A 27,516-nucleotide genomic window follows, 5' to 3' on the forward strand; every position below is an offset into this window, starting at 1 on the left:
TATGTGCAACCCATTGTCCCTTAAAAGCACACACTTTCCTCACCTTGTTCATAGCATGCAATTATAATGCATTGGGGTTTGGGTTAGCAAGGGCTTAATAAAGGGCAGTGCTACTGTCGTCAACTGGGAGTGGCGATCTCGTTTTCTTCCATCCGTCCCATCATCTCGCCCTCAACAAGTCCTTTATCTTACTTTAAGTGGGCTTGGGCTGCTGCGGGCTCACCACTCACGATGCTCACGCCACTCACCACTCTCCCTTTGATCTCCTTTCTCCTCCTCCTCCTCATCCTCCTCCGCCGCTGCCGCCGCCTCCTCCTCCTACCATTGCAGCTTCCACCTCCCCTTCCCCCTTCTTCGCCCCTCTCCCTCCCTCTCATTTTGGGTACCTTCGATTTGCTGTGTACCAGCCTGTTGGACGACGGAAATGTCTTTCGCAATGGGCCCATGCGTTATACGGATCGTGCTTCATGGATGATTAGATTGACGTCGCTTGCAAGTCGATCCCATTTGCACCCAAGCCATAATGACCAGCCGAGAACGTCATGCTGGAAAGTAGGTAATGAATACTCCGATGGAAATTGAAACAGAGGAGCGAACCAAAGAAGGCAGTGATCAACGAGATGGCTCTTTAATTGCTACACTAATCGCGAAGCCTGAACCGTCATTCATGGAGAACGACGAGGTAGGCAATAACTGCATCAATAACGCTTTTATCTAATCTTTTGCTTCTGTAAGCTCATTACTCGTTGGTTTGCGCGATATCTCTGACGCGTTTTCTCTTTAGTGCTTTACTTGAAGGGCCAATCTAGCTCTTTTAGGAGCACTTTTTTGCTGCCAAAACGCCTAATTGGAAGACCAGAAAGACCTGTGGAGGTCCCATGCAAGGCTTCAGCCAAGCCACATGAAAGACTGTATGCATGTACCATTGTGGTGAGAGCTGTGATTCCATGACACATCATTGATCTTTTGGGTGATGAGAAAGGGATCAAGACTTCATATTACAGCTCTTCACTCGTTGCTGGATGATGCGTGAGTACACCCATTGCCTTCTTCACAATGCACATCTTGACAATGCCTGGTGTGTGCCTTGGCAATCCAATCCCCACCCACTCCTAAGATTCCCCAATCTGATCTGCTTCATAAATTGTCTCGGTGGTCCGTATGAGAAGAGACTTGAACTGCCTGCCAAAGGGTGGTTCATATGGTGTCCACCCAATACTAGATGAAAAGGAATCATTCAAGATGGCCCAGACCAAGGGAAGATAAACCTCCCACTGATCATTAACATAACACTTGAGAATATCAAATGCTAGCAGATTGCAGATTTCTGTCTGCCCATCCGTCTCGGGGGATATGAGCTGGAAAGATGTAGCTACATATCAAACTTCTCGAACAATGCCCACTCCTGACTGGTAAACTTTGAATCTCTAGTAGATACAATATTGTGAGGAAACCCACAAATAGGATACCAATGCTTAATGAATAGGTGGGCTGTGTCATGAGCTAACATTTCTTCCTTGTATGGAATCAACATGCAGAATTTACTGAACCGATCTTCTATGGTCCAGCATGTATCGTTTTGCTGATGCTTGCTTTCTCTTTTCGGGGGGAAAAAACTTCCTATTTATCTTGAAAAAGAAACCAACCATACAAATCACTCAACCGTGGGATGCTAATCGTGGAAGAAATGCTAGAAAATAGAACTGGTTGTTAACCAGCATATTTTCAGAGAACCCATCTCACTGCCTAAGGAATCTCTGAAACAGGGGTAGCAACTAGGTGTTAGAATTATTATTATAATTCAGAGTTTTTTCCCCTAACCACAGTTAGTTCACTAACTATGGTTAGTGAAGGATAAGGTTTTGTCACTTAGACAAAACCCATCCCACTTCTTGTAACAGTCACTTCTTCTATTGCAAACGCTATGTTCAGCTCTCTTGCTACTTGCTCTCTCACTCTCTTGATTTCTAACATTTGGTATCAGAGCAGCAAGACCCTGCTTCTAGTTCCCCGCTCCTTGCTCGCAAGACCTTCTTGCTCCAAGCTCCCTGCTTGCAGCTTCCGTCCGTACAATCTGTACGGACTGATTCCGTACAGCTTCAACTCTCGAGGAGCTGTACAACACCATCAGGTCCGTACAGCCGTACAAGCTCACGGAGCTCTTGATGTCTGTACATCTGCGTCTGCTTTCGTACATTCTGTACGGTGTCCGTACCATTGACTAGCCCGCCAGCATTCCATACATCTGCGCCAGCCGATACAATCGTACGCCGTACCGTTGTACAGTTCCGTCGTACACTTGCTATCCACATCGTCGCACATGCCGTACAGTCGTCGTACAGATTCGGTGCACTCCGTACACACCTGTCGTACATCCGTACAACTGTTGTCCGTACCCCGTACAGTTGGCCGCCCGTACAACAATAGCAGTAGCAACCGTACACCCGTACATCAAGAGCCGTACATCCGTACATTTCGTCCGTACAAGTCGTTGTAGGATGCGTCAATTTTACGAGCAAAAACCTATGAGCAGGTTTATCCGAGCGTGTTTTTCAAGAGATTTTTAAAAGTGTTTTTCTTTAGGAAACATGGTTTTTACACTTTTATTTTCACTAGAACTAGATCCCTTTATCATAAAAATATACAGACTAGTCACTCATTCATTTTTACACAACATAATTTTCTTATTTAGAGACATCCCTTTGTACCCCTGTTATTACCTTAAAAAAGTGTTGATTCCTTTAAGAAACATTCCTCATAATCACTCTCAATGTAATAATACTATGATATATAATTACTTATTAACACATTTATATCATATGGCAATATCTTTTTAGTGTTTTTATAGCATATTTATGGACATGTTTCTAAAGAAGTTTAAATTACTATAAATAAGTATTAACTTGGGCTTATATATCACTCTCATAAAATACATGTAATATTTAATACTATATATGAAAGATTTTCCAAAATATAACTCCATAGATGTGCTCAAATGGGGTGTTCCGATCAATTTGAGTGGTTGAATGACTATATTTGGACATTGGATATGAAAGTTATGTCACTTTTAAAAGTGCTGTCCAAGGTAGTTTCGCCAGCGAAACTACCTTGGGAGACTTGCTTCAAAGGGGTTTCGCTGGTGAAACTACTTGGATGGCTTGCTTCAATGAGTTTTCTTTGAAGAAACTCTTTCATGAAGATAGGTTGAGAGAGGGTTTTCAATGTCACCCCCTATTAAGTAAAAGTTGTAAGAAGGATCATAAGGGAATTTTCATAGAGAAGTCTACTCTACATGTGGGTTTCTTCAAAAGCCATCCCATTATACTCTCACTATTCCTACAGATTCACCTAAAGATTTTTGTATAAAATAGGCATTGCTATAATACTTTGCATATTTCTAAGTAAAACTATGTTTTCTTCTGATCGATTTTTGCCATATTTATGCATAGTTGGAAGCTTTTTTTTTCCTTCGCTCGGACGCTCGGAAGATTTCGCTCAGAAAATGCTCGTCCCCGTCGCTGTACGCGCATACATTGTACGGATTTCGTACTGATAGTTCCGTACAAGCTGAGGAGCCCGTACTTTGTGTAGAGTTTTTCTTTGCAGGTGGACTCTGGAAGGTGTTTCCTGATAAGCATTTGCGCAGAGAACCATTGTTTGGTTTGCATTTTGGGAGCTTTTGCATTTTTTGCAGAGAATGCATAGATTTGGGGCTTTTAGTTGATTTGCCCCTTTCAAGTGCAATTTCTTGCAGAAATTTGCACGCAGAGTGCAATTTATGCAACATTTGGGGCTTTCAGACCATTTGCCCTCTTTGTATGCAATTTCCCACAATAAATTGGGGCTTTTGCATTTTAAGTTGCAATTTTGCAGGTAAAAGAGCATTTTGCAGACAGTTTTGGACTCAGTACGAGTCAAATTGCAGACTTTTGCCACCTTTTTCAGATTCTATTTGCAGATTTTTGGGCATTGAGCAGATTGTGGTGCATTTTGAGCCTTTGACAGGCTGTGACAATATTTGTCACTGTGGGCATATTCTTCTTTGCAGAATTTACTTGTGCATCTTACATCCCAGGAAGGGATTCTACTTGTTCAGTTTGCTGTATTTCTGAGTTTATCTGGCAAAAATGGCACATAACAACTCAAATGAGGTGTTCGGGGTTCTCACACAGGAGGATAAGTTGGATGGCACCAACTACTCCTTGTGGAGTTTCATGGTTCGCAATATCTTAGTTGGCAGAAATCTTTGGGATTATGTCAATGGAGATGAAGAAAGACCAGATACAATGCCTATACCTGTCACTCCAGCTGGAGGCAGGGGTAGAGGTACAAATACAGCACAGGTAATTGGAGCAGCCGCTCCAGGAGCTCCCACAGCAGAGCAGAAAAGATGGGACTCTAGAGATGCACAAGCTCTTTCAGTAATTTCTCTTTATGTCAAGAGGTTCATTATACCTCATATTCGGTCATGCAAGACATCTATGGCAGCTTGGGTAATACTGGAGAGTATGTTTGCAGCAAGAAACGATGCCAGAGTTTCCTTTCTGAAGCGAGAACTTTCCCATACACATATGGAGGAGGGAGATTCCATGAATTCTCACCTCACGAAGCTTTAGGATCTCAGGGAACAATTCCTAAACATTGATGAAGTCATTTCGGATTTAGAGATGATCTCCACCACTTTGAACTCTCTTCCTGAGTCCTATCTTGGTTTCCACACCTTGCTGAATTTGTCGTTGAGGGGGGGCAGCAATCCTCTCTCCTTTCACGAGTTGGTAGGACTTCTGTTGCAGGAGGAACAAACACACAAAAATATGGCAACCCGGGCTGGCGAGCATGCTATGCTCTCTAAGTTCAAGCCCAAGGGTAAAGGGCAGCATAAGCCACATGCCCATCAGCCCACACATCAGCATAAAGCTGATTCTGGACAGCCTTCTTTTAAGGCACATGGTGATACAAACAAGTAGAAAAAGAAGGGCATCCGCTATTACTGCAAAAAGCTAGGTCATTATATTGGAGAGTGCAAGAAGCGCATAGCCAAAGAAAAGAAAAGGGATTCCGGTATGGCTGTATCAGATGCATCAGGTCCACATTGCCATGATGGAGGAGATGTTGCAGCCAACTTGGTTGAAGAGCACTATGCCTTTTTGACTTGCACTTCAGATTTTTTAGTGGGTAGTTCACATACTACAGCCACTAATGATGATGACCCATATGCTTTTTTGACTTGCAGTTACGATCCTTTAAAGGATGAATGCTCTTTCAATGTTGATGAGACACTACACACTTGGTATTTTGATAGTGGTGCTTCAAAGCACATCACTTCCAAGAAAAATCTGTTTGTAACTTTGCATTCTTCACCCACCAAGAAGAAAGTCACATGTGCAAATAATTCTTCTCATTCAATATGTGGAGTTGGAGATATTATTCTCACATCCACTGATGGCATAGATTTCAGGATTTCAGATGTACTCTATGTGCCAGGTATAAAGAAGAATTTGCTTTCAGTGTCCTCACTCAATCGAGGAGGATTTCAGGTTGTTTTTGATGATGACAAGTGTGCATAATATGTTTTGAGATTGTCTGGCACTTTGTATCGGGGTCTTTTTCAGCTTGATTTATATGGAAAAAGATCCCAACTTGCATTATCAGTTAGCACTCCCGCTGCTGCAATGCACAATGCAGAGTTGTGGCATGCTAGGTATGGGCACATGAGCTATGGTAGCTTAATGACACTTCAGAGGCATGATATGGTTGATGCATTACCTCCTTTGGAGTCCCCTCCTCCTCATGCATGTGAAGGTTGCATTCTCGGCAAAATGCATAGGCTTCCCTTCAAGCAGGATGGTGCTGTGCAAGCTACAAGAAAATTGCAGCTTATTCAGAGTGATGTCTGCGGTCCCATAAGGACATCTGCTTTTGGGGGTTATCTCTATTTTGTTACATTCATAGATGACTTTATCAACTACACTTGGGTTTATGGTCTCAAGGCAAAATCAGAAGTGTTTATGCATTTCAAAGACTTTGTGGCTATGGTTGAAAATGAGACAGGACTCAAGGTGCAGACGCTTCGCACAGATCGAGGGGGGGAGTAAATGTCTCATGAATTTGAGACATTTCTGAAAGAAAAAGGTATTATGCATCAGCTTACAGTGAGGCTTACACCTCAACAGAATGGCAAAGCTGAGTGGAAGAATCGCACCACCATGGAAATGGATAGAAGCATGCTCACAAGTAAGAAGTTGCCTCACAAGTTTTGGCTGGAAGGCCTCATGTGTGCAAACTATATTTTAAATCGGGCTCCTACAAAGGCTTTGAAGACAATCACTCCCTATGAGGCATGGCATGGGAGAAAGCTTTCAGTGGACCACTTCAGAGTTTTTGGTTGTGTTGCATATGCCCACGTGTCTGTGGAGTTCAGACACAAGTTGTCAGATAAGGCACTAAAATGCATTTTTGTGGGATATAGTTCACAAAGCAAAGGCTATCGTCTCTACAATCCTGCTACACGCAAGATTTTTGTCAATAGAGATGTCATATTCTCTGAAAATTCTGCACATACAAATGCTGAATTTCAGATTCCGGCCTCTTCAGATGATGTGTTTGAGGGGATGCTTCCTATAGCATTTGGTTCCCCCGCTGAAAATCAGAATTTACAGCAACCTCCGCCAGCTCCACAAGTACAGATTCAGCCCCCAGTTGAATTGGTACAACCTCAGGGTGTGAATGAAGTTGTCAGGCAAGAAATTCAAGAGATACACGCGGCCAAAACAGTTCCGCATTGGTTGCTTCAGACTCTCAGGGAGAGTAGGCTTGAAGCTCCATTGCCTGGCAGAACTCGTAGTGCAGTAAGGCACATGGAGGGAGCTCATTCAATTGAATCAGCTTAGGCCGGTACTCTTCTTGATGAGGAGGAGCCTGAGACATTTGAAGAAGCAAAAGATAATGTGCATTGGATGAATGCCATGCACGATGAGTTGCAGTCCATTCATAAAAATTAGACTTGGGATGTTGTGAATTTGCCACCAGGTAAGAATGCCATAGGTACACGGTGGGTTTTCAAAGTCAAAAGAAAACCAGATGGGTCCATTGAATGGTACAAGGTAAGGCTGGTTGCAAAAGGATATGCTCAGAAAAAGGGCATAGATTATGAGGAGACTTTTGATCCTACATCCAGGATGACAACCATCAGGTCAGTTATACCCATGGCTGCAAATTTTGAATGGCATGTTCATCAGTTGGACATTAAAGCAGCTTTCCTTAATGGAGACTTGTTGGAAGAGGTTTATGTCAAACAACCTCTGGGCTTTCAAATTTCAGAAAATGCACTTCAGGTATGCAAGCTGAATAAAGCTTTATATGGGCTGAAACAAGCCCCACGTGCATGGTATGCCAAAATTGATGCCTTTCTGACCAGCAAGGGGCTGCACAATAGTCCAACTGAGAGCACCCTCTACATCAAGAAGGATGGGGGGGATGTTCTGGTCATCATTCTTTATGTAGATGACATGCTGCTCACCGGATCAAATGAGGAAGTAATTACAGATTTCAAGGCCCAATTGAAAGCTACATTTGATATGTCAGACTTGGGCTTGTTACATTTCTTTTTGGGGATCTAGTTTATTCAAGAGAAACGTGGCATTGTTATGTCTCAGTCCAAGTATGTTCAAAAGCTCTTGGACAGATTCAACATGCATGATTGCAAGCCTATGTCCACTCCCATGGAGCCGGGGCTGAAGCTTACAAGTTGATGCGGGTGAATCAATTGATGTCACACTCTATAGTCAGGCTGTTGGATGTCTCATTTATCTCTACAATACACGACCTGATATTCAGTTTTCAGTTTCTCAGGTGAGCAGGTATATGCACAGCCCAAAGATTATGCATTGGCAGGCTGTAAAACGCATCTTCCGTTACTTGCAAGCTACAAAGTCTTTTGGCTTGATGTTTCCCAGGGGGGGTGACTTGCAGATTCATGTTTATAGTGACTCAGATTGGGCTGGAGACTATGATACTAGGCAGTCCACCAGTGGGAATTATTTCTTTCTAGGACATGCTTGCATTTCTTGGTTGAGCAAGAAACAGTCTACAGTGGCTACCTCCTCATGTGAAGCTGAGTACAGGGCAGCTTTCACAGCGACAGTTGAATGTGTTTGGCTGCGTCGTTTATTTGCTGATCTTCATCTTTCATTGGAGGGTCCTTGATTCTCACTGATAGTCAGAGTACTATAGCAGCGGCAAAGATTCCTGTGTTTTGAGGTTCACTATCACTATGTCAGAGAGAAGTTGCATGCAGGAGAGATCAGCATGATCTATGTGTCAACACATGACAATGTTGCAGACATCTTCACCAAACCACTTCTAGGCGAAAAGTTTGAGGCATTTCACAGTGCCCTGAACTTATATCCTTTTGGAATTTCCTTGTACATGACATTGGCAGTGCAGGGGGGTGTTAGAATTATTATTATAATTCAGTAGTGACCAATGTAATGTAATAAGTAGGTTAGGGGCACTTTTCCCTCATTTAGAGGTTTCCCCTAACCACCAGTTAGTTCACTAACTATCGTTAGTGAAGGATAAGGTTTTGTCACTTAGACAAAACCCATCCCACTTCTTGTAACAGTCACTTCTTCTATTGCAAACACTACGTTCAGCTCTCTTGCTACCTGCTCTCTTACTCTCTTGATTTCTAACACTAGGGTGGAAGACTATACATCCATCGAATGCCTATTCGCTTTGGGAATACCTAGAAGACACTTGCAGGCCTAGCCTTGTAGAAATGCGGTTGCCTCTCGGGCTTCAGCAGTCATTTGAGATCTTGTTGTTGCGCAGGGTGTAGATGATGTCTCAATAGCAGATGTCAAATAGGTTGGTTGTTGGGGGGACTTGGTGGCCTCCCATCACAAACTACAATGGGCAACCTAGATGTTCAAGCAGTGATGTTGGACACTGTCCCCCCCAGCTGTCCTCTGGTGATGGCATAGTGTGTTGTTTGGAAGGAGGTGTCACGTTCTGTGCTTGTATCTAGAGACCCATTGCCCTTCGATTTTGTCAGTTGGAGAGGCTAGATAGATGGAGAAGGTGTGACCCCCCTTTGTCAGCCAAGTAGCAATCCCCCAAGTAAACTCGTTGCACCCTCTATGTTTTGATGACAATCCGGAGGGACCGATCCGAATCCTCAGTGTTGCAGGGCAGCTCCAAAGGCAATGCGGGATCATCTCCATATCTCCATCCGCGTAGCAGTGGCATCCGCTAGCTATGTGCATCTGCTCCAGCCATGAATTGAGGGGCAAACCTCTATGGGCCACCATCAAGAAAAAGTATGAAACCTTTTGTGGCCTGTTGCTGGTCCATAAGCGTGACCACAATGTGGAGAGAACCTCCTCGGGAAGTTGCTGCTCAACCCGCTCTCTCGAGGGAGTCCAAGCTGTAACCTCTCGAGAAATCGCAGACACAATATACTGGAACAATAAACTTATGAAGACTGCATAAAATGACAAGATCAATGAACCGAGATGAACAAGAAAAAGTAGGTGGTTTGCAAAAAGACTACATCTCAGATGATCCCACGACACTCTACATTTGGCCATGAAGTAAAGCAGCTCAATAAGGTTAGTGTGGATAGAACAACCATCGTGGCGCATATCATGCGTGATTACAAAAAATGACTCCTCGAACTGTGCCAGGATATAACCTCCACCGAGGTCCGTCCATGCAAAGCATGCAATATTGCCACACGTCCAAATACTAAACCCCCCTAATCCTAACCAAGGCGCCCTAACTACTCCAACACGCTCCTCAAATTGAGAGTGGGTGGCTTCTAAATTAACTCAGTAACCTGTAAACAAATTTTGCAAATCCAAAACAAAGGATTTGCTTTGCAAGTTGACAGAAAAAGATACCTACCAAACAGCTCTCCACAAAACCAAGTGTGAGTTTCCAAAGGTAATCCATCCTAAGAAACTTATAGGTGCTAACAAAGAAGCACGGTTATCATTTTATTGGCTAGACAACAACGCCGACTTGACTTAGACAGACAATGGCCTCAACCTTGCAGGTGTTTTTGGCCTTGTTACAATGTTTTATTCTATCATTTGCAACTCTGTGTATCCCTAGAAATCATACTCTTCATAGGTGGTGTTCTCCACCTTACAATCCCTGCAAAATGTTATTGAACCTCTGCTGCATGTGTCGATTCCTTTGATTTGGCGGCCGGGTTTGCCACTGTAACCACAAGAAAATTTGAGGCGACTATACTTCTTTAGCATCTTGTTTTAATCAGTAGGCACCTTGGAAACAAAAGCTCATTAGTGCTTGCTGTTAGATCGAGATGATGATTGTATTTAGCTCCAAGTGCTCAACCAATGATTTCAAGAGCTTTCTCGTTGCGACTATCCCAATGCCTGGTCTTCTTCTTCTGTTTGTCAGATTTGCTCGGCTCTTATTCTGCTCCAGACACTACCAGTCATAATCCTTTCTCCATCAAGTATAATCGGGTCCTGAGTTGCCATGTAGGGAAATTTAAACTAGTAAACGACCACCTTCTTGGATTTCACCTTTGACTCCATCTCTCCTGCTCTGATACCAATTGAAGAAATCACAGACACATTACACTGGAATAATAAACTTATGGAGACTGCATGAAATAACACCCTTAATCCTCTCCAAGACACCCTAACTGAAGTTTGCCTCCAACAGCCTCAAGTTGAAGGCGACGACCAATACGTGTCGTGTACGAGAAGAAGGGCACCTCCACCACCCTCTTCAAGTGCTTGGAGTGCCCTACATGTGAAGGCCAAAATCACTCCCCCGGATCCCATTGCACCTCACTAAGAGGCCGGCCCTCCCACAACCAAAGATGCCACTGTGACCCATCTTGCCTCGCTAAGATTGGAGCTAGGTCAGCAATGGTCTAGTCCTTGCCTAGACGGCCTACTACCTTGATACTCTGCCACTCAAGCATATCCAGGGCCCCATCCATCTCTAGGGCTCCAACATAAGAAGGCCTCCAAGCCCCACTCTTTATTATCTGGAACGGAAGGATCCGATGGATTGAGGCAAAAACTAGATCTTGAGGGGCACCCTGATATTGACCATCCCATTATGGAAGGGCTCTATGCAAACCCTCCCACCAAGACTTTGGGATCGCAAAGTGAATCTCGATCACTTGTGCCTCTGTCTTGGTGGGGAGGCGGCTCCATGCCTCAAATGATTTTGCTGGGCCACTATCCCACTATGCCCAACCAATGTGCGTCTGCTGCCCTAGAATGAAACCCTTTGATCTCGAACCTTTGGGTGCCATAAGAGGGGATGACGCTTGAACTCCTTACGGCACTGTGAGCTGGCTTGGATGAGTCCTCTCGACAATTATTGCCAAACTGTATGAAGACTCCTCTTCAGCGGTGAGCCCTTCCATTTGAGGGGAGCCTCTGAGAAGATCCATTCCATTGACCTCGAGTGCGGGTGTAATCCTAAGAAGCCCTCTTTGGAGCAAGAGCTTCAGGGTTCTGAACCTTCCCAAAAGGGCTCTACTTTGCATCTCTGGGTCAATGATGCCAAGTCCTCCCTCCGCCTGGGGCAGAACCACCGGTGACCACCTGTCAAATGACCTTGGCTCTTGTGTTCCTCTTGCTGTTCCATCGCGCCCACAAGAAATTGCGTACTAAGCGCGTGAGTTGTTTCATGCATTCCCTATGAAAACACTAGCACGAGGCTATGTACCAGGCAGTGGTGGCGAGGACTTGGTTGGCTATGAGGGCTCATCTTGCTAGGGAGAGTTTGGCCGAGCTACAATACAAAAGCATACTCTCTAGCAGGTGGGCAACCTATTGCTCTGCTGAGATGTCAATGCCCAACCTGGCAGTCTAAGTATCTCGATGGCTGCCCTCATGGAAACCAACTGAAGTCCAATGCGCCCCCCCGTCTATGATCTCCTAAACCTCCTCAGTCGCTCTATGAGGAAGCCGACTGATTTGGTCTAGTTGATCCTTTTTCAAAGATGACCTAAAATCATCTTCTAATGAAGGAGGAAATTCAAAGCAAATTCTTCTTTATCCGCGGGGCATATGAAGCATCATGTATGTAGAGATCAGAGCCATCAATGGCCATAAGAAAAATCTCACCAATCCCTCTAATTGGACAAGAAGATTTGTTGGCACAAGTTACCTTCTTGCCAAATAGGAGCACATGATAGCATCTTAAATAAGTCCTTCCTGGATGTGATGTGTTTGGATGCACCGCTATCAAAATACCACGTGTTTCATTGACACTGAATGTGCATGAATCTCAAGAGGTATCACAACTACATGGGAAGAAGGCCCAATCATGCTTTGCAAGATTTGCTCCTTTCTTGCATTTGTGGCTACAGAACCTGCAATAACTGCCATAGTAGACGCTTTCTTCTCTCTTTTACAATCCTCTTTTGGTATTGATGAATGAAATGACCTGGCTTTTTACAATAGGTGCATCTTGTGGTTGAGCCTCTTGCCCACATCCTGTGCCACAACCTTTCCCCCTTGTTGCAGAGGGGTGCTTGGAGCTATAGGAGTGGGATGGACATCATCACTTGTGACAAAATCCCAAAGTCCCTCAGCAACCAAAAGGCTTCTAACTGTGTCGCTCTAGAGAGAATAGTTGGTGCCATCCAACTTATCCTCCTGTGCAAGTAAACCAAAAACATCACGTGGATTTTGGGCCATCTCAAGCAAATGCACAAATATCAATTTGACAAGTTCTCGTACTGTGAATGCAATGCACAACTAATGAATGTTCACTTTCAAAGCCAATGCTTGGATTGAGGATGCACCTCAAAAATCTGTCCCAAACTATCAAAATCGGATGGCAAAGGTCGACTGTTTGAACAGTCCCAAAATTCTCTGATGGAAAACAGCAAATACTCCTCAAATGTGACTGAATGGCAGCACCAGATGTGCTTTAGACAATGGTCTTCAGAGCCAGAGCAAAGATCAGAGATTTTCAACCCTTTATAGGGGCTGGAACAGGATCAAAACTTCTCCGAAAAGGACAATTTCTGCTGCTGCAGCAAGTTGGGGAAGAATAGTACCCCCACAAAACCAGTGGTAGGTGCTCCAAAAAACTTCAAACAAGTTGAAAAATTATTGTTTTAGAACCGCACCGAGAGTAGCTGCTGAAACAGTACCAAAATAGTAGCAATGCTGTTGTGCAACAGCCTCGAAACTGCACACGAAAAATGGATGTAGCAGTTAAAAGATGTATAACACTCCAAATGCAGCAAAAACAGGTCGATTCGTAGAAGAACAGATCCAAAACAGTCTCCAGCAACGCAGCTCCAAACATCACCTTAGAAATGAGGCCAGAGGCTTGAAATGGAGTTGACCTGTCGAGATGCAGCTGCTGCAGTGATTTTTTCACCAGAAAAGTTGTTGCCCAGCTCCAAAACTACCTCAAGAAGCCATCCAAAACATGGCATCCTGCTGCATGTGTGAAAAAGCAGGCCCGAAACAGGTTGACCAGCCTCAAAACTGCTCCAAAGGTGACGCTTTTTACAGTAGGTGAGTCACAATTCTGGAAATAGATGGAGCTTTTTGCGACAGAAGTGGATGACCATTTTCTGAGCGAAATCTTATGAGCGTCCGAGCTAAGGAAAAAAAAAAGCTTCCAACTATGTAAAAATATGGCAAAAATGGATTGAAAGAAAACATAGTTTCACTTATAAATATGCAAAGTATTATAGTAATGCCTATTTTATACACAAATCTTTACATGAAACTTTGGGAATGATGAGCAACATAATGGGATGGCTTTTGAAGAAACCCACATGTATAGTAGACTTCTCTATGAAAATTCCCTTATGATCCTTCTTACAACTTTTACTTAATAGGGGATCATATTGATATAAATGTGTTTAATAAGTAATTATATATGTATAATATTATTACATTGAGAGTGATTATGAGGGATGTTTCTTAATGGAATTATTTTTCAACACTTTTTTGAAGTAATAACAGGGGTATAAAGGGATGTCTCTAAATAAGAAAATTTATGTTATGTAAAAATGAATGAGTGACTAGTTTGTATATTTTTATGATAAAGGGATCTAGTTCTAGTGAAAATATAAGTGTAAAAACCATGTTTCCTAAAGAAATACAAATTTTTAAATCTCTTGAAAAACAGGCTCGGATAAACCTGCTCATAGGTTTTTGCTCATAAAATTCATGCATCACGCGACAAAATAGTCTCCAGAGGGATGGGGACTTAGGTGCTGGGAGTGAAGGGCAGCTTGCTATGATACCAAATGTTGAAAATTGGTGAGGGTTGGAGAGAACGGCAAGCTGTATTGAGAATTCATCAACATACAGTGAGAGATTACTCTAGGTAGTCATAGAGATAAAACCCTACAATAGACCCTAACTAGGGTCGCAAGGAAGGCCTTGTCATCGCCATTTGTGTCATGCTGCTTCTCTCGAGTTTCCTCCTAGAGCAGGAGGCGCAAGCTGCTCAAATGTCATGCGAGTAGACTGTTGTCTTGCTATCGTTGTTGTGATGAACCGATTGATGCCTAGACCCTAGCACAAGCATGGCCAATCGACTTGTGTTCCACTTTGTGCCAATTGCATCCTACTAGTCCATCACAGCCTCCACCTTGGTGAGATGGTCATGGATTTCGTCTCCTCATAGTGAACAATTGATTTTGGTGGGAAAGGATGGAACAGTACCTGTGGCGGTCTTTAGCAATGGAGTATCACACGACAGATTCCTCCAGTTGTTCTTGCTGCACACCCAGCTCCCTGGCATCTGCATTCCATCCAAGAGCTGAGAGGGGGTGTTGGAGGTCAACATCCCTTGATGTCACTCTAGAGAGAGAGGGCTAGTGCTTGTGGGTGTGCCCGCCTCCTGTGAGGTTAGGCTAGTCCAGAGAGAGGGCCTTCTTGTGGGTGTGCCTGCCCCCCATAAGGGTATTGTAGGATAGAGGGGTCCTACCGGGTCCACATGCTACCACGTTTCAGTCTGCGCAGTGCAGGTAGAGGTTTCCAGGCAGGGGACAAGCTCTCTGGGTCAGCCTATGCACTACGTGGCAGCTTTTGGAGGCGCCTAGGGTTGCGGGTCAGATCCCTGCTGATCAGGGCACCTTTTGGGCTTGTTTGTGTGCTATGTGATGAGCCCCTGGATGTGTCCTCTGGTATCAGACTGCTGGGTCAAGCCTTGTGGTCCTGCCAGGTCGGCCTCCTGGACAGACTGAGTTGGCCTATGGGCATGGGGGGCCAGGCCCTTTATAGGGCTGTGTAGCAGCCTCTATGGACAGTAGGAGGGGGTAGGCCCACCTAGGCATGCTGGGTGGCCCCACCAAGACCAACCAACCAGGGGGGCTGGGGCTATATATAGGCCCCCCTCCCTCATTTTCCATCTCAGTTTGGAGCCTTTTGAGCAGTCTTGTGAGCTCTTGGGCAGTCTTCTTCAGTAGAGGTTTTCCCCAGTAGGTTTCGGGGTTTTGGCCTGAGATCTCTTGGATTCTCTCTCTTTGTGCAGTTTGTGTGTGTGAGTGTGCTCTCCCCTCTCACTGTGTTTAGATTCCGCTGCACTTCTCGCAGGGTGCTCCGAAACTTTAATGATTTTTAATTATATGTGCTATTGTTCTCTCTCTCTCTCTCTCTCTCTCTCTTTCTTTTTTGGGGGGGGGGGGGGGTCCTCTCTTTTGCATCAATTGATGAGCAGTTATCTGGATCTCCTTTCTTATGCAGCTCCATGAAAGAATATTAGAAAGTCCGAGGATTCGAAGTAGAGAAATTTATGCAACAGCACGTGCAATTGATAAACGCCCAAGCTTGCGGCTGGAGATACCTGTGAGAGCACCTGAGGGCTCCAATTCCATCTCCATGTCTAAAAATCTCCCACCAACTCCCAACTCTAACAAGGCCTACAGGTTGTATGGTAAAGGACGCATACTAAGATCTCTTTCAAAGCTGAGGCCTTCAAATGTGGAGACACAACAAAATGAAGTTCTTACTCCAGGCTCTACCAGAGCACATAGTGACAAGATATCACCCTCTTCCTTCTGGGCCCATGTGCGGATGCCTTTGTCTGCTAAGAGGACATCTTCAATGCCGGTCACTCCTATGGCTGAGTCCTTGTCACCTGTTGCTTCTGGTGGATCACTTCGAGGAGTATCTTCAACTGATCATTCATCTTCCAGTGTAAGAACAAATTATGAAACATCATTTACCTTTTTATTTATTCAAGTACCCACTGTTTTTTGTTTTCTGAAAGGCAGAACTTACAGAAAGACTTTGCTTGGTCCTGTGGCAGAGGTTGAAAGGAAGTATTGCACGATCTCTTTCTGTTCCAGTACCCAAAACAGGCAGTTTAAGGCGCATGGGGTCTACTGCAGGTGGAACAATGCTTGTCAGGCCTCTCACACCTCGTGTGCCTGTGGCAGATTCAACAACGCCTGATTCCAAAGAGATCAGTGCTGCCAATAATGGTATTGTCCTACTTGCAATTGTCCTGTTTTTCCTTTGATGTGCAGCAGATCCTGTCCAAGGAATTCTGAAACTTGTTAAGATTGATTTCTGTGAATGCATGACTTAATAATTGCATATTACCTTTATTATAGGTGAGGAGGAAGGAGAAGAAATACCAGAAGAGGAGGCTGTTTGTAGAATCTGCATGGATATTCTTAACGAGGGGGGTGAAACTTTCAAAATGGAATGTCTTTGTAAAGGCGAACTTGCTTTGGCACATAAAGAATGTGCAATGAAGTGGTTTGGGATAAAAGGGAATCGAACCTGTGATGTTTGTGGCCAGGAAGTCCAGAACCTGCCCGTCACCTTAACAAGGCTATCAACCCAGAATACCAATGCATGGCAACAGCTACAGGTGGCTCAATCAGGAGAGATGCATCGGTAAACTGTACCCTTACTAAAGTTCTCGACCTGAGATTATATGTTGTACATCAGGATCTATTCAGTTTACATTACATTCACGGTCCACGTTGCAGGTTATGTTTTATTTGTACCTTTCTTTGCCCTCTTTCAGAATCTCATTTCATCTTCCCGTGGTGGGTTGCTGAAAAAGCTCTTTCATTAGGTGTGCATTTCACCCTCTGGAAAGCATTTCTTTCTGTAAGAGGGCTGAAATGATTCTGTGAAAGGGAACATGAAGGGAGGGGTTCTTGTAGGACAGGCTAGGGATAGGAGGGTTTCGACATAAAGCAAGGAGGGGGTTCAAGGTGAGGGTTAGGTACCTTTGGAGGGCAGTCTCCAAGGTCCCGTATGGGCTGCTTGGGCTGTTCTGCAGTGGCTCTTTGGGGTTGCTTTAGGCAGCTGCCGTTGCGTCTGCACAAGGCCCTGGTTAGGGGCCTGTAGAAGGACAGTATGGGTAGACAGCAGAATGATAGGCCAACAGCAGCACGCCAAAAATGGTTGGAGAAGCAGCGGCAGTGGATGCATCAGCAGCAGCAGATTGCCCAGCGGCAGGCAGCAGCCACTATGGACAGTAGTAGGCAGCAGCGGGTTGGGGGGGTTGTGGGGGAGGGGGAGTTTTGGGGGGGGAGAGAGAGAGAGAGAGAGAGAGAGAGAGAGTCTATTAACGTCCACTGGAGACCAAAAGGTCTATGGGACAACAAGAAACCCTCTAGTACAACTGCTTTAGGGAGGGCGCATGGCAGCTCCCAAGGAGTGCAAAAGCAACCCCAATTTATTCAGAGCACCTACATAATAGTCTGAGAGATGTATTTACGTCTTCTGGAGGCCTCGCGGGGGCTATGAGACAAAGTACAATCACCGAGAGAGAGAGAGAGAGAGAGAGAGAGAGAGAGAGAGAGAGATTAACGTCCACGGGAGGCCTCGCGGGCCTATGGGACAAAGTGCAAAGTACACCAAAAGGAAGAACCCATGCAAACCTCAAAGGGCGAGCAAAGGGCACGTTAAGGCCCTTGCTGAGTACTCTGCTGAAATAAAGAGCTCAATAGCTCAAGCAAAATCAAGTACAAAACATATATGCTGAAAGATGGAACTCAGAAACCAAAACCCGGCACTGTGGTGGCTCGTCTATGAGCAGTGAAAATGTCTCGGATCTGCGTCTGTTGGGCTGTCTCACGCTGTGGTGGTGGAGGGGGACGTGGTCTCTTCGATCTCTAAACCCGCTGAGCTATGTTTAGAGTCACCCCTCGTCTCGGGCGGCCTCCTCTAAGGAAAGCTGTGATAGGTCAGACTTCAATAGAATGTGCTGTAGTCGCTCTCCTTGTTGTGGGTGGCCTCTGCATCCCTCCCTTGGTAATCCAGATTGTCTGCATATCAGCTAGCTCTCCCTCCTCCATCCTACTATGTCTTGGAGCTGACTCAAAAGCATAAAAATCTTAGACATGCCGTTGTGTCTGGTTAGCCTCTGTATCTTGTGGTTTGGTCACCACTTGTTGCTCTCTGATCTCTCATAGTAGAAAAGATGTATTAACGTCCGCGAGAGGCCTCGCGGGCCCATGGGACAATTGAGGGCTTGTGGATAAGCATGAAGGAAAAAAAGTTACGTATCTTTGGTACATGTGATCCATGAGGCTGGGAGGAAAAACATGATGCCTACGCCTGTGAATTTCATCCGTGAATTTGACAAAAAGGCAGAGAGATTAGTCAGTGTTCGTTTCATTTGGTATCAGAGCCTAGGTCAAGGCTGTGACGACGAACAGTAGGGCCAGGGAACGGTGGCGCGTGAAACTGAAGTTACGGGGAGACCCTTCGACGTGATGAGCGATGCGTGCTTCAGGCTGGATGAGGAGTAGCATATGAAGGAAGCAGGGTGGCACGGACGGCCAGCGTAAGACCAGAGCGCACAGGATGCGTGACTGTTCGTGGGCTTTAACGAAGCGGTCTGATTGACACAGCGCAATTACGACCAACGTAAAGCCGCTGACGAGAAAGGGAACCTTACACTCCTGCAACAATTGATAAGCCACACATTTTTTGGTTCGGTCGATGAAAGAACGTGAGATCAGTTATGAATGTATCATTTGGTTCCCGTAAGGTAGGTTGATGAAAATCCAGAGGCGATGCGTGGAGTTGGGTGAAAGATTTGCGAAACAGATAGCGAATTAGCCCGTGAATTGACGAAGGAACTCTGCTTCCGGGTTATCGTTGAGAAGTGACGAACAGTAAGGCTCGTGAACGGGGACGTGATCACACGAATAGCCTGTGAGCCTGGTGATTGGCGGTGTCAAGCGTATCAGTGGCCTCATCTTTCTATACGACAAATCCTGCTTCTCTTATATTGGAGAGACTCCACGAAGTCTTCCTTCCATCTAGTAGATCGTCGAGGCAGCAACATCTATATTCAGGAGCAGACGGCTACTTTGGAGGAAACTAGAAGTTGCATCGAGAGGCTTTTGACGAGGCAGAATCACGTACACGCAGGCTGTAGCTTGGTATCACACAAAGGGATATTTGTGTTACGTGGAACCTCCAGGGAGCATCCTTTTTTTTTCTTCTATATCAAGTTTTAGTTTCCAGTTTGCAGGCGATTTGTTCCTGCACAGTAGAGTTTGTAGTTCATTATTCCTGTACAGCAAAGGGGAATCTGAAGTGAAAAAAAAAACTATTTTCCCTTTTAAAAGAATGGAAGCGGAGGGACAAGATTCCAGGGCAAATCTTGGTGAATCTAGAGCGTGATCTACGCAAGAAATGTCCCATCACACAACACCTACTCTGGTGGGTAGGATTTCTGTATTAGAAGATGCTTTACAACAGATCATGAACCAGCAGCTTCAAGTGAACGCTGGTCAAAATGAAATTAGAGAAATGGTGCAAGCCTTGTCGGCTAGACCATCTAGGAATGATAAGGGCAAAGCTCCAGCAGAGCCAGAGCCCAGTATACACTCATCAGAACGTGCGAAGGTCAAGGTACCTAATATTGCCAACTATAGACCGGAGAAGTACGCTGGTCGGATGACCGAGCGCAGTTCTGATGTGATCGAGGTTTGGTTACACAAGTGGGAAGAAGCCTTCGCCATTTGTGAAATCAGATCTGATCTAAAGAAAATCCGCGAGACCACTCACCTGTTTATTGAGGCAGCGGATAGATGGTGGATAAAGCAACAGAAAGATCCCCCTACCACCTGGTAAGGGTTTAAAGCTGAATTTAAGAAACACTTTCTTCCACCTGACGAAGAGTCCCGAGCTTGGAATGCTTATAGAAACCTTTGCCAGAGGAATTTGTCGGTGGCAGAGTACACTGACAAGTTCAGGGAATGTGTTATGAAGATAACAGACCCTCTCCCTATGTCGGTTCAGTTGAAAGACTATATCTATGGACTGAACGACAAGATTAAAATGGAAGTTCGGGCTAAATATGTGACTACATTAGATGAATCTATTGCAGTAGCCCTGAACTATGAGGATGCCAGAGGTAGATCTAGTGGATTTGTGCAGGCAGGGACTCAGCATGAGTACCCGAGGAAAGGAGGATTTCAGAGGAAATGGACTTCAAAGACAAGTGTCTCGCAGCCAAGTGGCCAAACCAAGCAGGTGAAGCCGGTTGAGGGACCAGCAAAGACAAGTACCACCGTTGGGGTGAAAAGGAAAGTAACTCCAATGGCAGGTCGGGCTTGGTCAAAGTCCTCGTTGACCCCTGAGCCAAAGGAGAAAGCTAGAAAAGAAGCATTGTGCTTCGGCTGCCTTCAGCGACATTAGTGGAAAGATTGTCCACTAAATAAAGACTATCGCACGGCCAACATGATAATATCTGAATGCGACGCGAAAATGCAGGAGAGTCCCAATGCGGAACATATGCAGATGCAATTGGCGGGACCTTCTTAGAGGTTAGTACCTGTGTTGTTAAGTGTGTCTGTTACTAAGTTAGTAAGCGGTGCACCTGATAACATCCTTTCAAAGCCCGCAACAACGGGGTATACGGTTTTCGATAAGCCCGAGTTGATTAAAATGAAAGGGCAAGTAGCCAATCATGATGTGATTGTGTTGTTTGACTCAGCTTCAACGCACAATGTAATCAACTCGAAGCTTATTAAGAGGCTCAAGTTGAAAACTAGTCCGTCTGACTATGCTTATACGGTCAGGATGGCAGACGGAAGTTCAACTGAAGTATGGGACCAAAGGGTTACCTAGTTTGAACTTCGAATTCAGGACTATGTTGAGAAGCTGGACTTTGAACTGACCAGACTTGCTCACGCAGATATAGCCCTAGGCATGGCTTGGCATTTTTGGAAAAATCCAGCCATTGATTGGAAAAAGCATATTTACCAGTTGAAGATGAACGGGGTAGAATATGTTTTGCGAGGTGAGAAGGATTTACCTCGAAGACCATTGATTTCAGCCATGGAAATTCGGAAGACTCCAAAAGAGTTTCTATCTCTGTGTATAGCATCGGTAGAGTCGATTAATGATGCATCGACTAGCACTGAGGCTACCCAAGATGGGAAAATGGCCGAGTTGGCTAAAGAGATATCGGAGAAGTTCTCTGATTGTTTTAGGAATGAGTTACCTTATGGGTTACCTCAGAGCGGAATGTTCAACATAAAATTGAGCTTATCCCGGGGGTAGAACCTGTAAATCGACCTCCCTATAGATTAAGCTTTACAGAAGAAGCTGAGGTGTGAAGACAACTGAAAGAATACCTCGAGCTTATCCCGGGGGTAGAACCTGTAAATCGACCTCCCTATAGATTAAGCTTTACAGAAGAAGCTGAGGTGCGAAGACAACTGAAAGAATACCTCAAGCTGGGGCAGATTCTACCCAGTTTTTTACCTTTTGCTTCGCCAGTGATATTAAAGAGGAAGAACGATGATACTTTTCGTCTCTGTATAGATTACAGAGCATTGAATAATATCACTATTAAGCACAGGTATCCGATGGCTCGGATCGATGATTTGCTAGATGCATTACATAGGGCCGTAATTTTCAGTAAGATAGATCTTAAGTGTGGCTACCATCAGATCCGTATTAGAGCCGAGGATGTGCATAAAACCGCTTTTAGAAGCAGGTTTGGTCATTATGAGTTTTTGGTAATGCCCTTTGGACTTACCAATGCTCCTGCTACATTCGTCGAACGATTTACTACGTCCGTATATCGGAAAGTTTGTAGTACATTTTATTGACGATATTCTGGTATTCAGTAAAAGTATTACTGAGTATCGTGAACACTTAAGAATAGTGTTCAGTACTTTGAGGAAAGCCAGTCTTTATGTAAATAAGAAGAAAACTATACTGTGTATGGTTAGACTTGAATATTTAGGATTCATAATTACTTCAAAGGGGGTAGAAATGGATCCAAAGAAAGTGGCTGCGATACTGACTTGGCCAATCCCTCAGAGTTTGACCGCTTTGCGATCATTCTTGGGATTTGTCCAATTTTATCGAAGGCATCTCAAAGGATATTCTTAAATAGTATCGCCATTGACTAATCTGACCTCAGATAAAGTACCTTTTATATGGGGACAAAATCAACAAGAAAGTTTGGACACCATAAAACAAGCTGTGGTCACAGGACCGGTGTTAAAAATAGTTGATCCCCAGAAACCGTTGTTCCTGGAAACTGATGCAAGTGGCATTGCGGTAGGAGCAGTTCTCCTTCAAGAGGGAAGGCCAGTAGCCTTTGAAAGCAAGAAGCTTTCTCCCTCTCAAAGAAATTGGCCAACTCATGAATTAGAGTTGTATGCTGTTGTCCATGCTTTGAAAACATGGCGACATTATTTGTATGGATCAGAGTTTTATGTGGATGTTGATCATGATACTCTGAAACATTTTTGTAAACAACCTGACTTGAGAGGCCGCCAAGCTAGGTGGGCAGAACTCATGCAGGAGTTTAATTTGACGATTCGGTACCGAAGAGGAAAAGATAATAAAGTTGCTGATGCGTTGTCACGCATTATGCATAACATGAGTTTCACGGTATTAGAGAGTGCTCTAATGGCCGAGATTAGAGAAACTCAAAAGGTGGATGAGTTTGTCCAGAGTCTATGGCCTAAGGCTCATGTGTTAAAACCGAAAATGATGACCTAGCATCCAGAAAAGGCCAAACGTATGCAAGATATGCCATAAGGGATGGTATGCTGAAAAGAAATGGCAAGGTAGTAGTACCTGATCAGAGTGATCTGAGGCAGAGAGTCATTCGACAATGCCATGATAGCCCATGTGCGGGACATCCAGGAGTCGAGAAGACATATGATCTTGTGAAGCGAGATTTCTTTTGGCCAAAGATGAAAAAGCATATTCATGAATATGTGACACGTTGTTTTTCGTGTCAGGTAAGTAAGACCGAGCGGGTGAAGCCACCCGGTCTTTTACAGCCCTTGGAGATACCACTAAGTAAGTGGGAGAGTATTTCCATGGACTTTATTGTAGGTCTGCGTACGACACAAGGTGGATATGATTCTATCCTTCTGGTGGTTGATCGTCTTACCAAGATGGCTCACTTCATTCCAACTAGAGAGTCTGTTAGTGCCCCGCAAGTGGCGGATTTGTTTATTAGACATATATTTCGTCTGCATGGATTACCCAAATCCATAGTGTCAGACAAATATGTTAAATTTACCGGTTATTTTTGGACTGCGGTATTTGAGACACTAAGGACTGAGTTGGGAATGAGTAGTGGGGATCATCTAGAAACGAATGGTCAGACGGAAAGAATCAACGAAATTTTAGAGAATATGCTTAGAGCATATGTGTCATTGAGGCAACATACATGGGACAAGTGGCTGCCATTGTTGGAGTTTGCCTACAATGATAGAAAACATTCCTCTACAGGGTCCAGCATGTTTGAGCTGAACTATGGTTATAGGCCAGCGAATCCAACTATAGTTGGAGTACCTTAGAAAGTGCCTAGTGCCGCAAACTTTGTGGTTCAGATGCGGGAGATGCTAGCACTTGCGAGAGCTAACATCCGCCAAGCTATGGATAGAGCTAAGGTGTATGCGGATGAGAACTGATCCACTAGAGAATGTGAGAGAATGGAGAGTGAGAGAGAGCAAGAGAGTGAGCTGAAAGCTTGGAAGCTGAAAGTTGAGTTGCAATAGAAGAGTGTGAAGAGTACAACACAATGAGTGAGAGATAAGGTTTTGTCCTAGTGACAAAACCTTAGTAGTCACTAACCATAGTTAGTGAACTAACTGCGGTTAGGGGGAAAAACCTCTTAAAGAGGGAAAAGTGCCCCTAACTAGCTTATTAAAATACATTGGTCACTGTTGAATTATATCTATAATTCTAACACCTCCCTGCAGTGCCAAGGCTGATCAATCACCAAACGGATATAAGTTCAGGGCATTGCGAAATGCCTCAAACTTTTCACGTGGTAGTGCTTTGGTGAAGATATCTGCAACGTTGTCATGTGTGGACACAAAGATCATACTGATCTCTCCTGCATGCAACTTCTCTCTGACGTAGTGATAGTGAACCTCAATGTGCTTCGTGCGAGCATGAAACACTGGATTCTTTGCCACTGCAATGGCTCTCTGACTATCAGTGAGAATTGGAGAAGGACCCTCCAAAGACAGATGAAGATCAGCAAATAGACGTCGCAGCCAGACACATTCAACTGTTGCTGTGAAAGCTGCCCTGTACTCAGCTTCACATGATGAGGTAGCCACTGTAGATTGTTTCTTGCTCAGCCAGGAAATACAAGATTTACCCAAAAAGAAACAATTGCCACTAGTGGATTGCCTAGTATCATAATCACCAGCCCAATCTGAATCACTGTAGGCATGCATCTGCAAGTCACCCCCCTTGGGAAATAGCAAGCCAAAAGACTTCGTTCCCTGCAAATAACGGAAGATGCGCTTAACTGCCTGCCAATGCATAGTTTTTGGGCTGTGCATGTACCTACTCACCTAAGATATTGCAAACTGAATATCAGGTCTAGTGTTGCAAAGATATATGAGGCATCCAACAGCCTGACTGTAAAGTGTGGCATCAACTAATTCTCCTGCATCATGCATTGTGAGTTTCAGCCCCGGCTCCATGGGAGTGGCTATGGGCTTACAATCATGCATGTTAAATCTGTCCAAGAGTTTGTGAACATACTTGGACTGAGACATAACAGTGCCATGTCTCTCATGAGAGAATTGGACCACAAATAAAAGTGAAGCAGTCCCAAATCTGACATGTCAAAGTTGGTCTGCAAATCAGCTTTGAAATCTGCAATTTTATCTTCATTGGACCCTGCGAGCAGTAAGTCATCGACATAAAGAAGGATGACTAAAATTTCCCCCCCATCCATCTTGATGTAGAGGGTGCTCTCAGTAGGACTATTGTGCAGCCCCTTGCTGGTCAAAAAGGCATGGATCTTGGCATACCATGCATGAGGGGCCTGTTTCAGCCCATATAAAGCTTTGTTGAGCTTGCATACTTGAAGTGCATTTGCTGTAATTTCAAAGCCCGGAGGTTGTTTGACATACACCTCTTCTAGCAAGTCCCCATTTAAGAAGGCTGTTTTTATGTCCAACTGATGAACATTCCACTCAAAATGTGCAGCCATTGCAATTACTGATCGGATGGTGGTCATCCGGGATGTAGGAGCGAATGTCTCCTCATAAATCTATGCCCTTTTTCTGAGCATAGCCTTTAGCAACTAGCCTTGCCTTACATCTGTCAATGGAGCCATCTAGCTTCCGTTTGACCTTGAAAACCCATCGTGTGCCAATGGCATGTTTACTCGGTGGCAAGTCTACAACATCCCAAGTCTGATTTTTTGCAATGGACTGCAACTCATCGTGCATGGCATTCATCCAATGCACATTGTCCTTTGCCTCTTCGAATGTGGCAGGTTTCTCCTCATCAAGAAGAGTACCTGCATATGTTGATTCCACTGAATTAGCACCTTCCATGTGCCTTGCTGCATTGCGAGTCCTGCCAGGTAACGGAGCATCAATTTTACTCTCCTTGAGAGTCTGTAACAGCCAGTTTGGGACTGTTTTTGGTGCATGTATGTCTGCAATTTCTTGCTGCACCACCTGTTCCACTGCCTGTGGAGGGGGCAAGACATCCTGTGGCAGAACTAAAGCATCTGGAGGTGGCTGTAAATTCTGATTTGCATCAGAAAAATCAGCAGGGGAACCCAAGGCAATGGGTAGCAACCCCTTAAAGACATCCTGTGAAGAAGAAGGCATTTGAAATTCAGCTTGAGTGTGAGCTGAATTTTCAGCAAATATCACATCTCTACTTACTATGATCTTGCGTGTAGCAGGATTGTAGAGACGGTACCCCTTGCTTTCTGCACTGTACCCAACAAATATGCACTTAATGGCTTTATCTGACAACTTGTGCCTAAATTCAACTGGCACATGAGCATAAGCAAGGCATCCAAAGACTCAGAAGTGATCCACTGAAGGCTTTCTATCATTCTAGATCTCATAAGGAGTTTTTGTTTTTAAAGCCTTAGTGGGAGCCCGATTCAAATGTAATTGGCACACATCAGACCCTCAAGCCAGAATTTGTGAGGCATGTGTTTGCTTTTCAGCATACATCTGTCCATCTCCATGAGAGTTCTATTTTTCCTCTCAGCTTTGCCATTTTGCTGAGGGGTCAGCCTGACTGTGAGCTGATGCACAATACCTTTGCCTTTTAGAAAAGCATCAAATTCTGCAGACAAGTATTCCCCATCTCTATTTGTGCGCAATGTCTGTATCTTGAGTCCGGTTTCATTTTCAACCATGGCTGAAAAGTGTTTAAACACCGTGAACACTTCTGATTTGCGTTTCAGCCCAAAAACCCAAGTGAAATTGGAGTAATCATCAATAAATGTAACGAAGTAGAGATGACCACCCAACGATGGAGTCCTCATGGGACCACAGACATCACTGTGTATAAGCTGTAATTTGCGGACAGCTTTAACTGAACCATCCTTCTTGTCAAATGCATAAAAATCTGTGACACGTCGCTATGGCTTGGTCAGTATTTGTATCCTGTGGTCTGGTCGCCTCGTGTTGCTCTTTGATCTGTCATAGCTGAGTTTCCCTGTGTCAGCGCATCTTGAGCAGATAGAGCCCAATGCAGACCTGGTCATGGAAGTGGATCAATCGTGATAGTGGGCCGAGGTTGCTCCCATCCTGATAGAGGTAGTAGTATCGTCCCTTGGTCTCATAGTAGGCTGGGCAAGCGCAAATAAAATGCTCCTCTGTCTCAATGACTCCCAGTGTGCATAGCATGCAGATCCGTTGCTCTCTGGGTAGACGTGCTGTTCCCCCTGCCTCAATCCTCAGGTGATGGGATGAAACCCGCATCTGTCCAATGGCGATGCAATTGAGACTCCTCTGTCCTCGAGATACTGGGGGTCTAATAATGAATCCCTCCTCTTATACTCTCAAGAAGTGGTCGCGGTAGAATTGGGTCTTGGTGGGGGGCTCTTGAAACCCCCCCCCCCCTCTAGTCCGAGATGTGTGGGGTTGGAGGAGATCTTGCTGTACGATATGGTTAATCTCATCGCGTGGGATTGACTCAGGGGGTACATCCATACTGTATTGAAAGGCGGGAAGTCTGTCCATGTGAATCCCGTGCTTGGCAAACCATGTGGATAGACGTGCATACCATGTGTCTGCTCCGCTCT

At 44.7% G+C, this 27,516-nt stretch overlaps 1 protein-coding gene across 3 annotated transcripts in view; it reads left to right on the forward strand.

Moving 5' to 3' along the window:
* The first annotated feature begins 205 nt into the window (after positions 1–205).
* The window catches only part of LOC147882950 (RING/U-box superfamily protein), a 49,631-nt gene continuing 22,320 nt past the window's right edge, over positions 206–27,516 (forward strand). For all 3 annotated transcript variants that reach the window (XM_087400791.1, XM_087400792.1, XM_087400793.1), the window contains exons 1-4: positions 206–682; positions 15,720–16,172; positions 16,285–16,459; positions 16,592–16,880. In XM_087400791.1, coding sequence (XP_087256917.1) covers positions 560–682; positions 15,720–16,172; positions 16,285–16,459; positions 16,592–16,880 — 1,040 coding nt within the window. In that variant the 5' untranslated portion in view covers positions 206–559. The remainder of the gene's footprint in view (positions 683–15,719; positions 16,173–16,284; positions 16,460–16,591; positions 16,881–27,516) is intronic.

This window comes from Dipteris shenzhenensis, chromosome 29 (assembly GCF_047967505.1).
Source record: "Dipteris shenzhenensis isolate YYH24624 ecotype China chromosome 29, Dip_SZ_1.0, whole genome shotgun sequence".
Classification (NCBI taxonomy): domain Eukaryota; kingdom Viridiplantae; phylum Streptophyta; class Polypodiopsida; order Gleicheniales; family Dipteridaceae; genus Dipteris; species Dipteris shenzhenensis.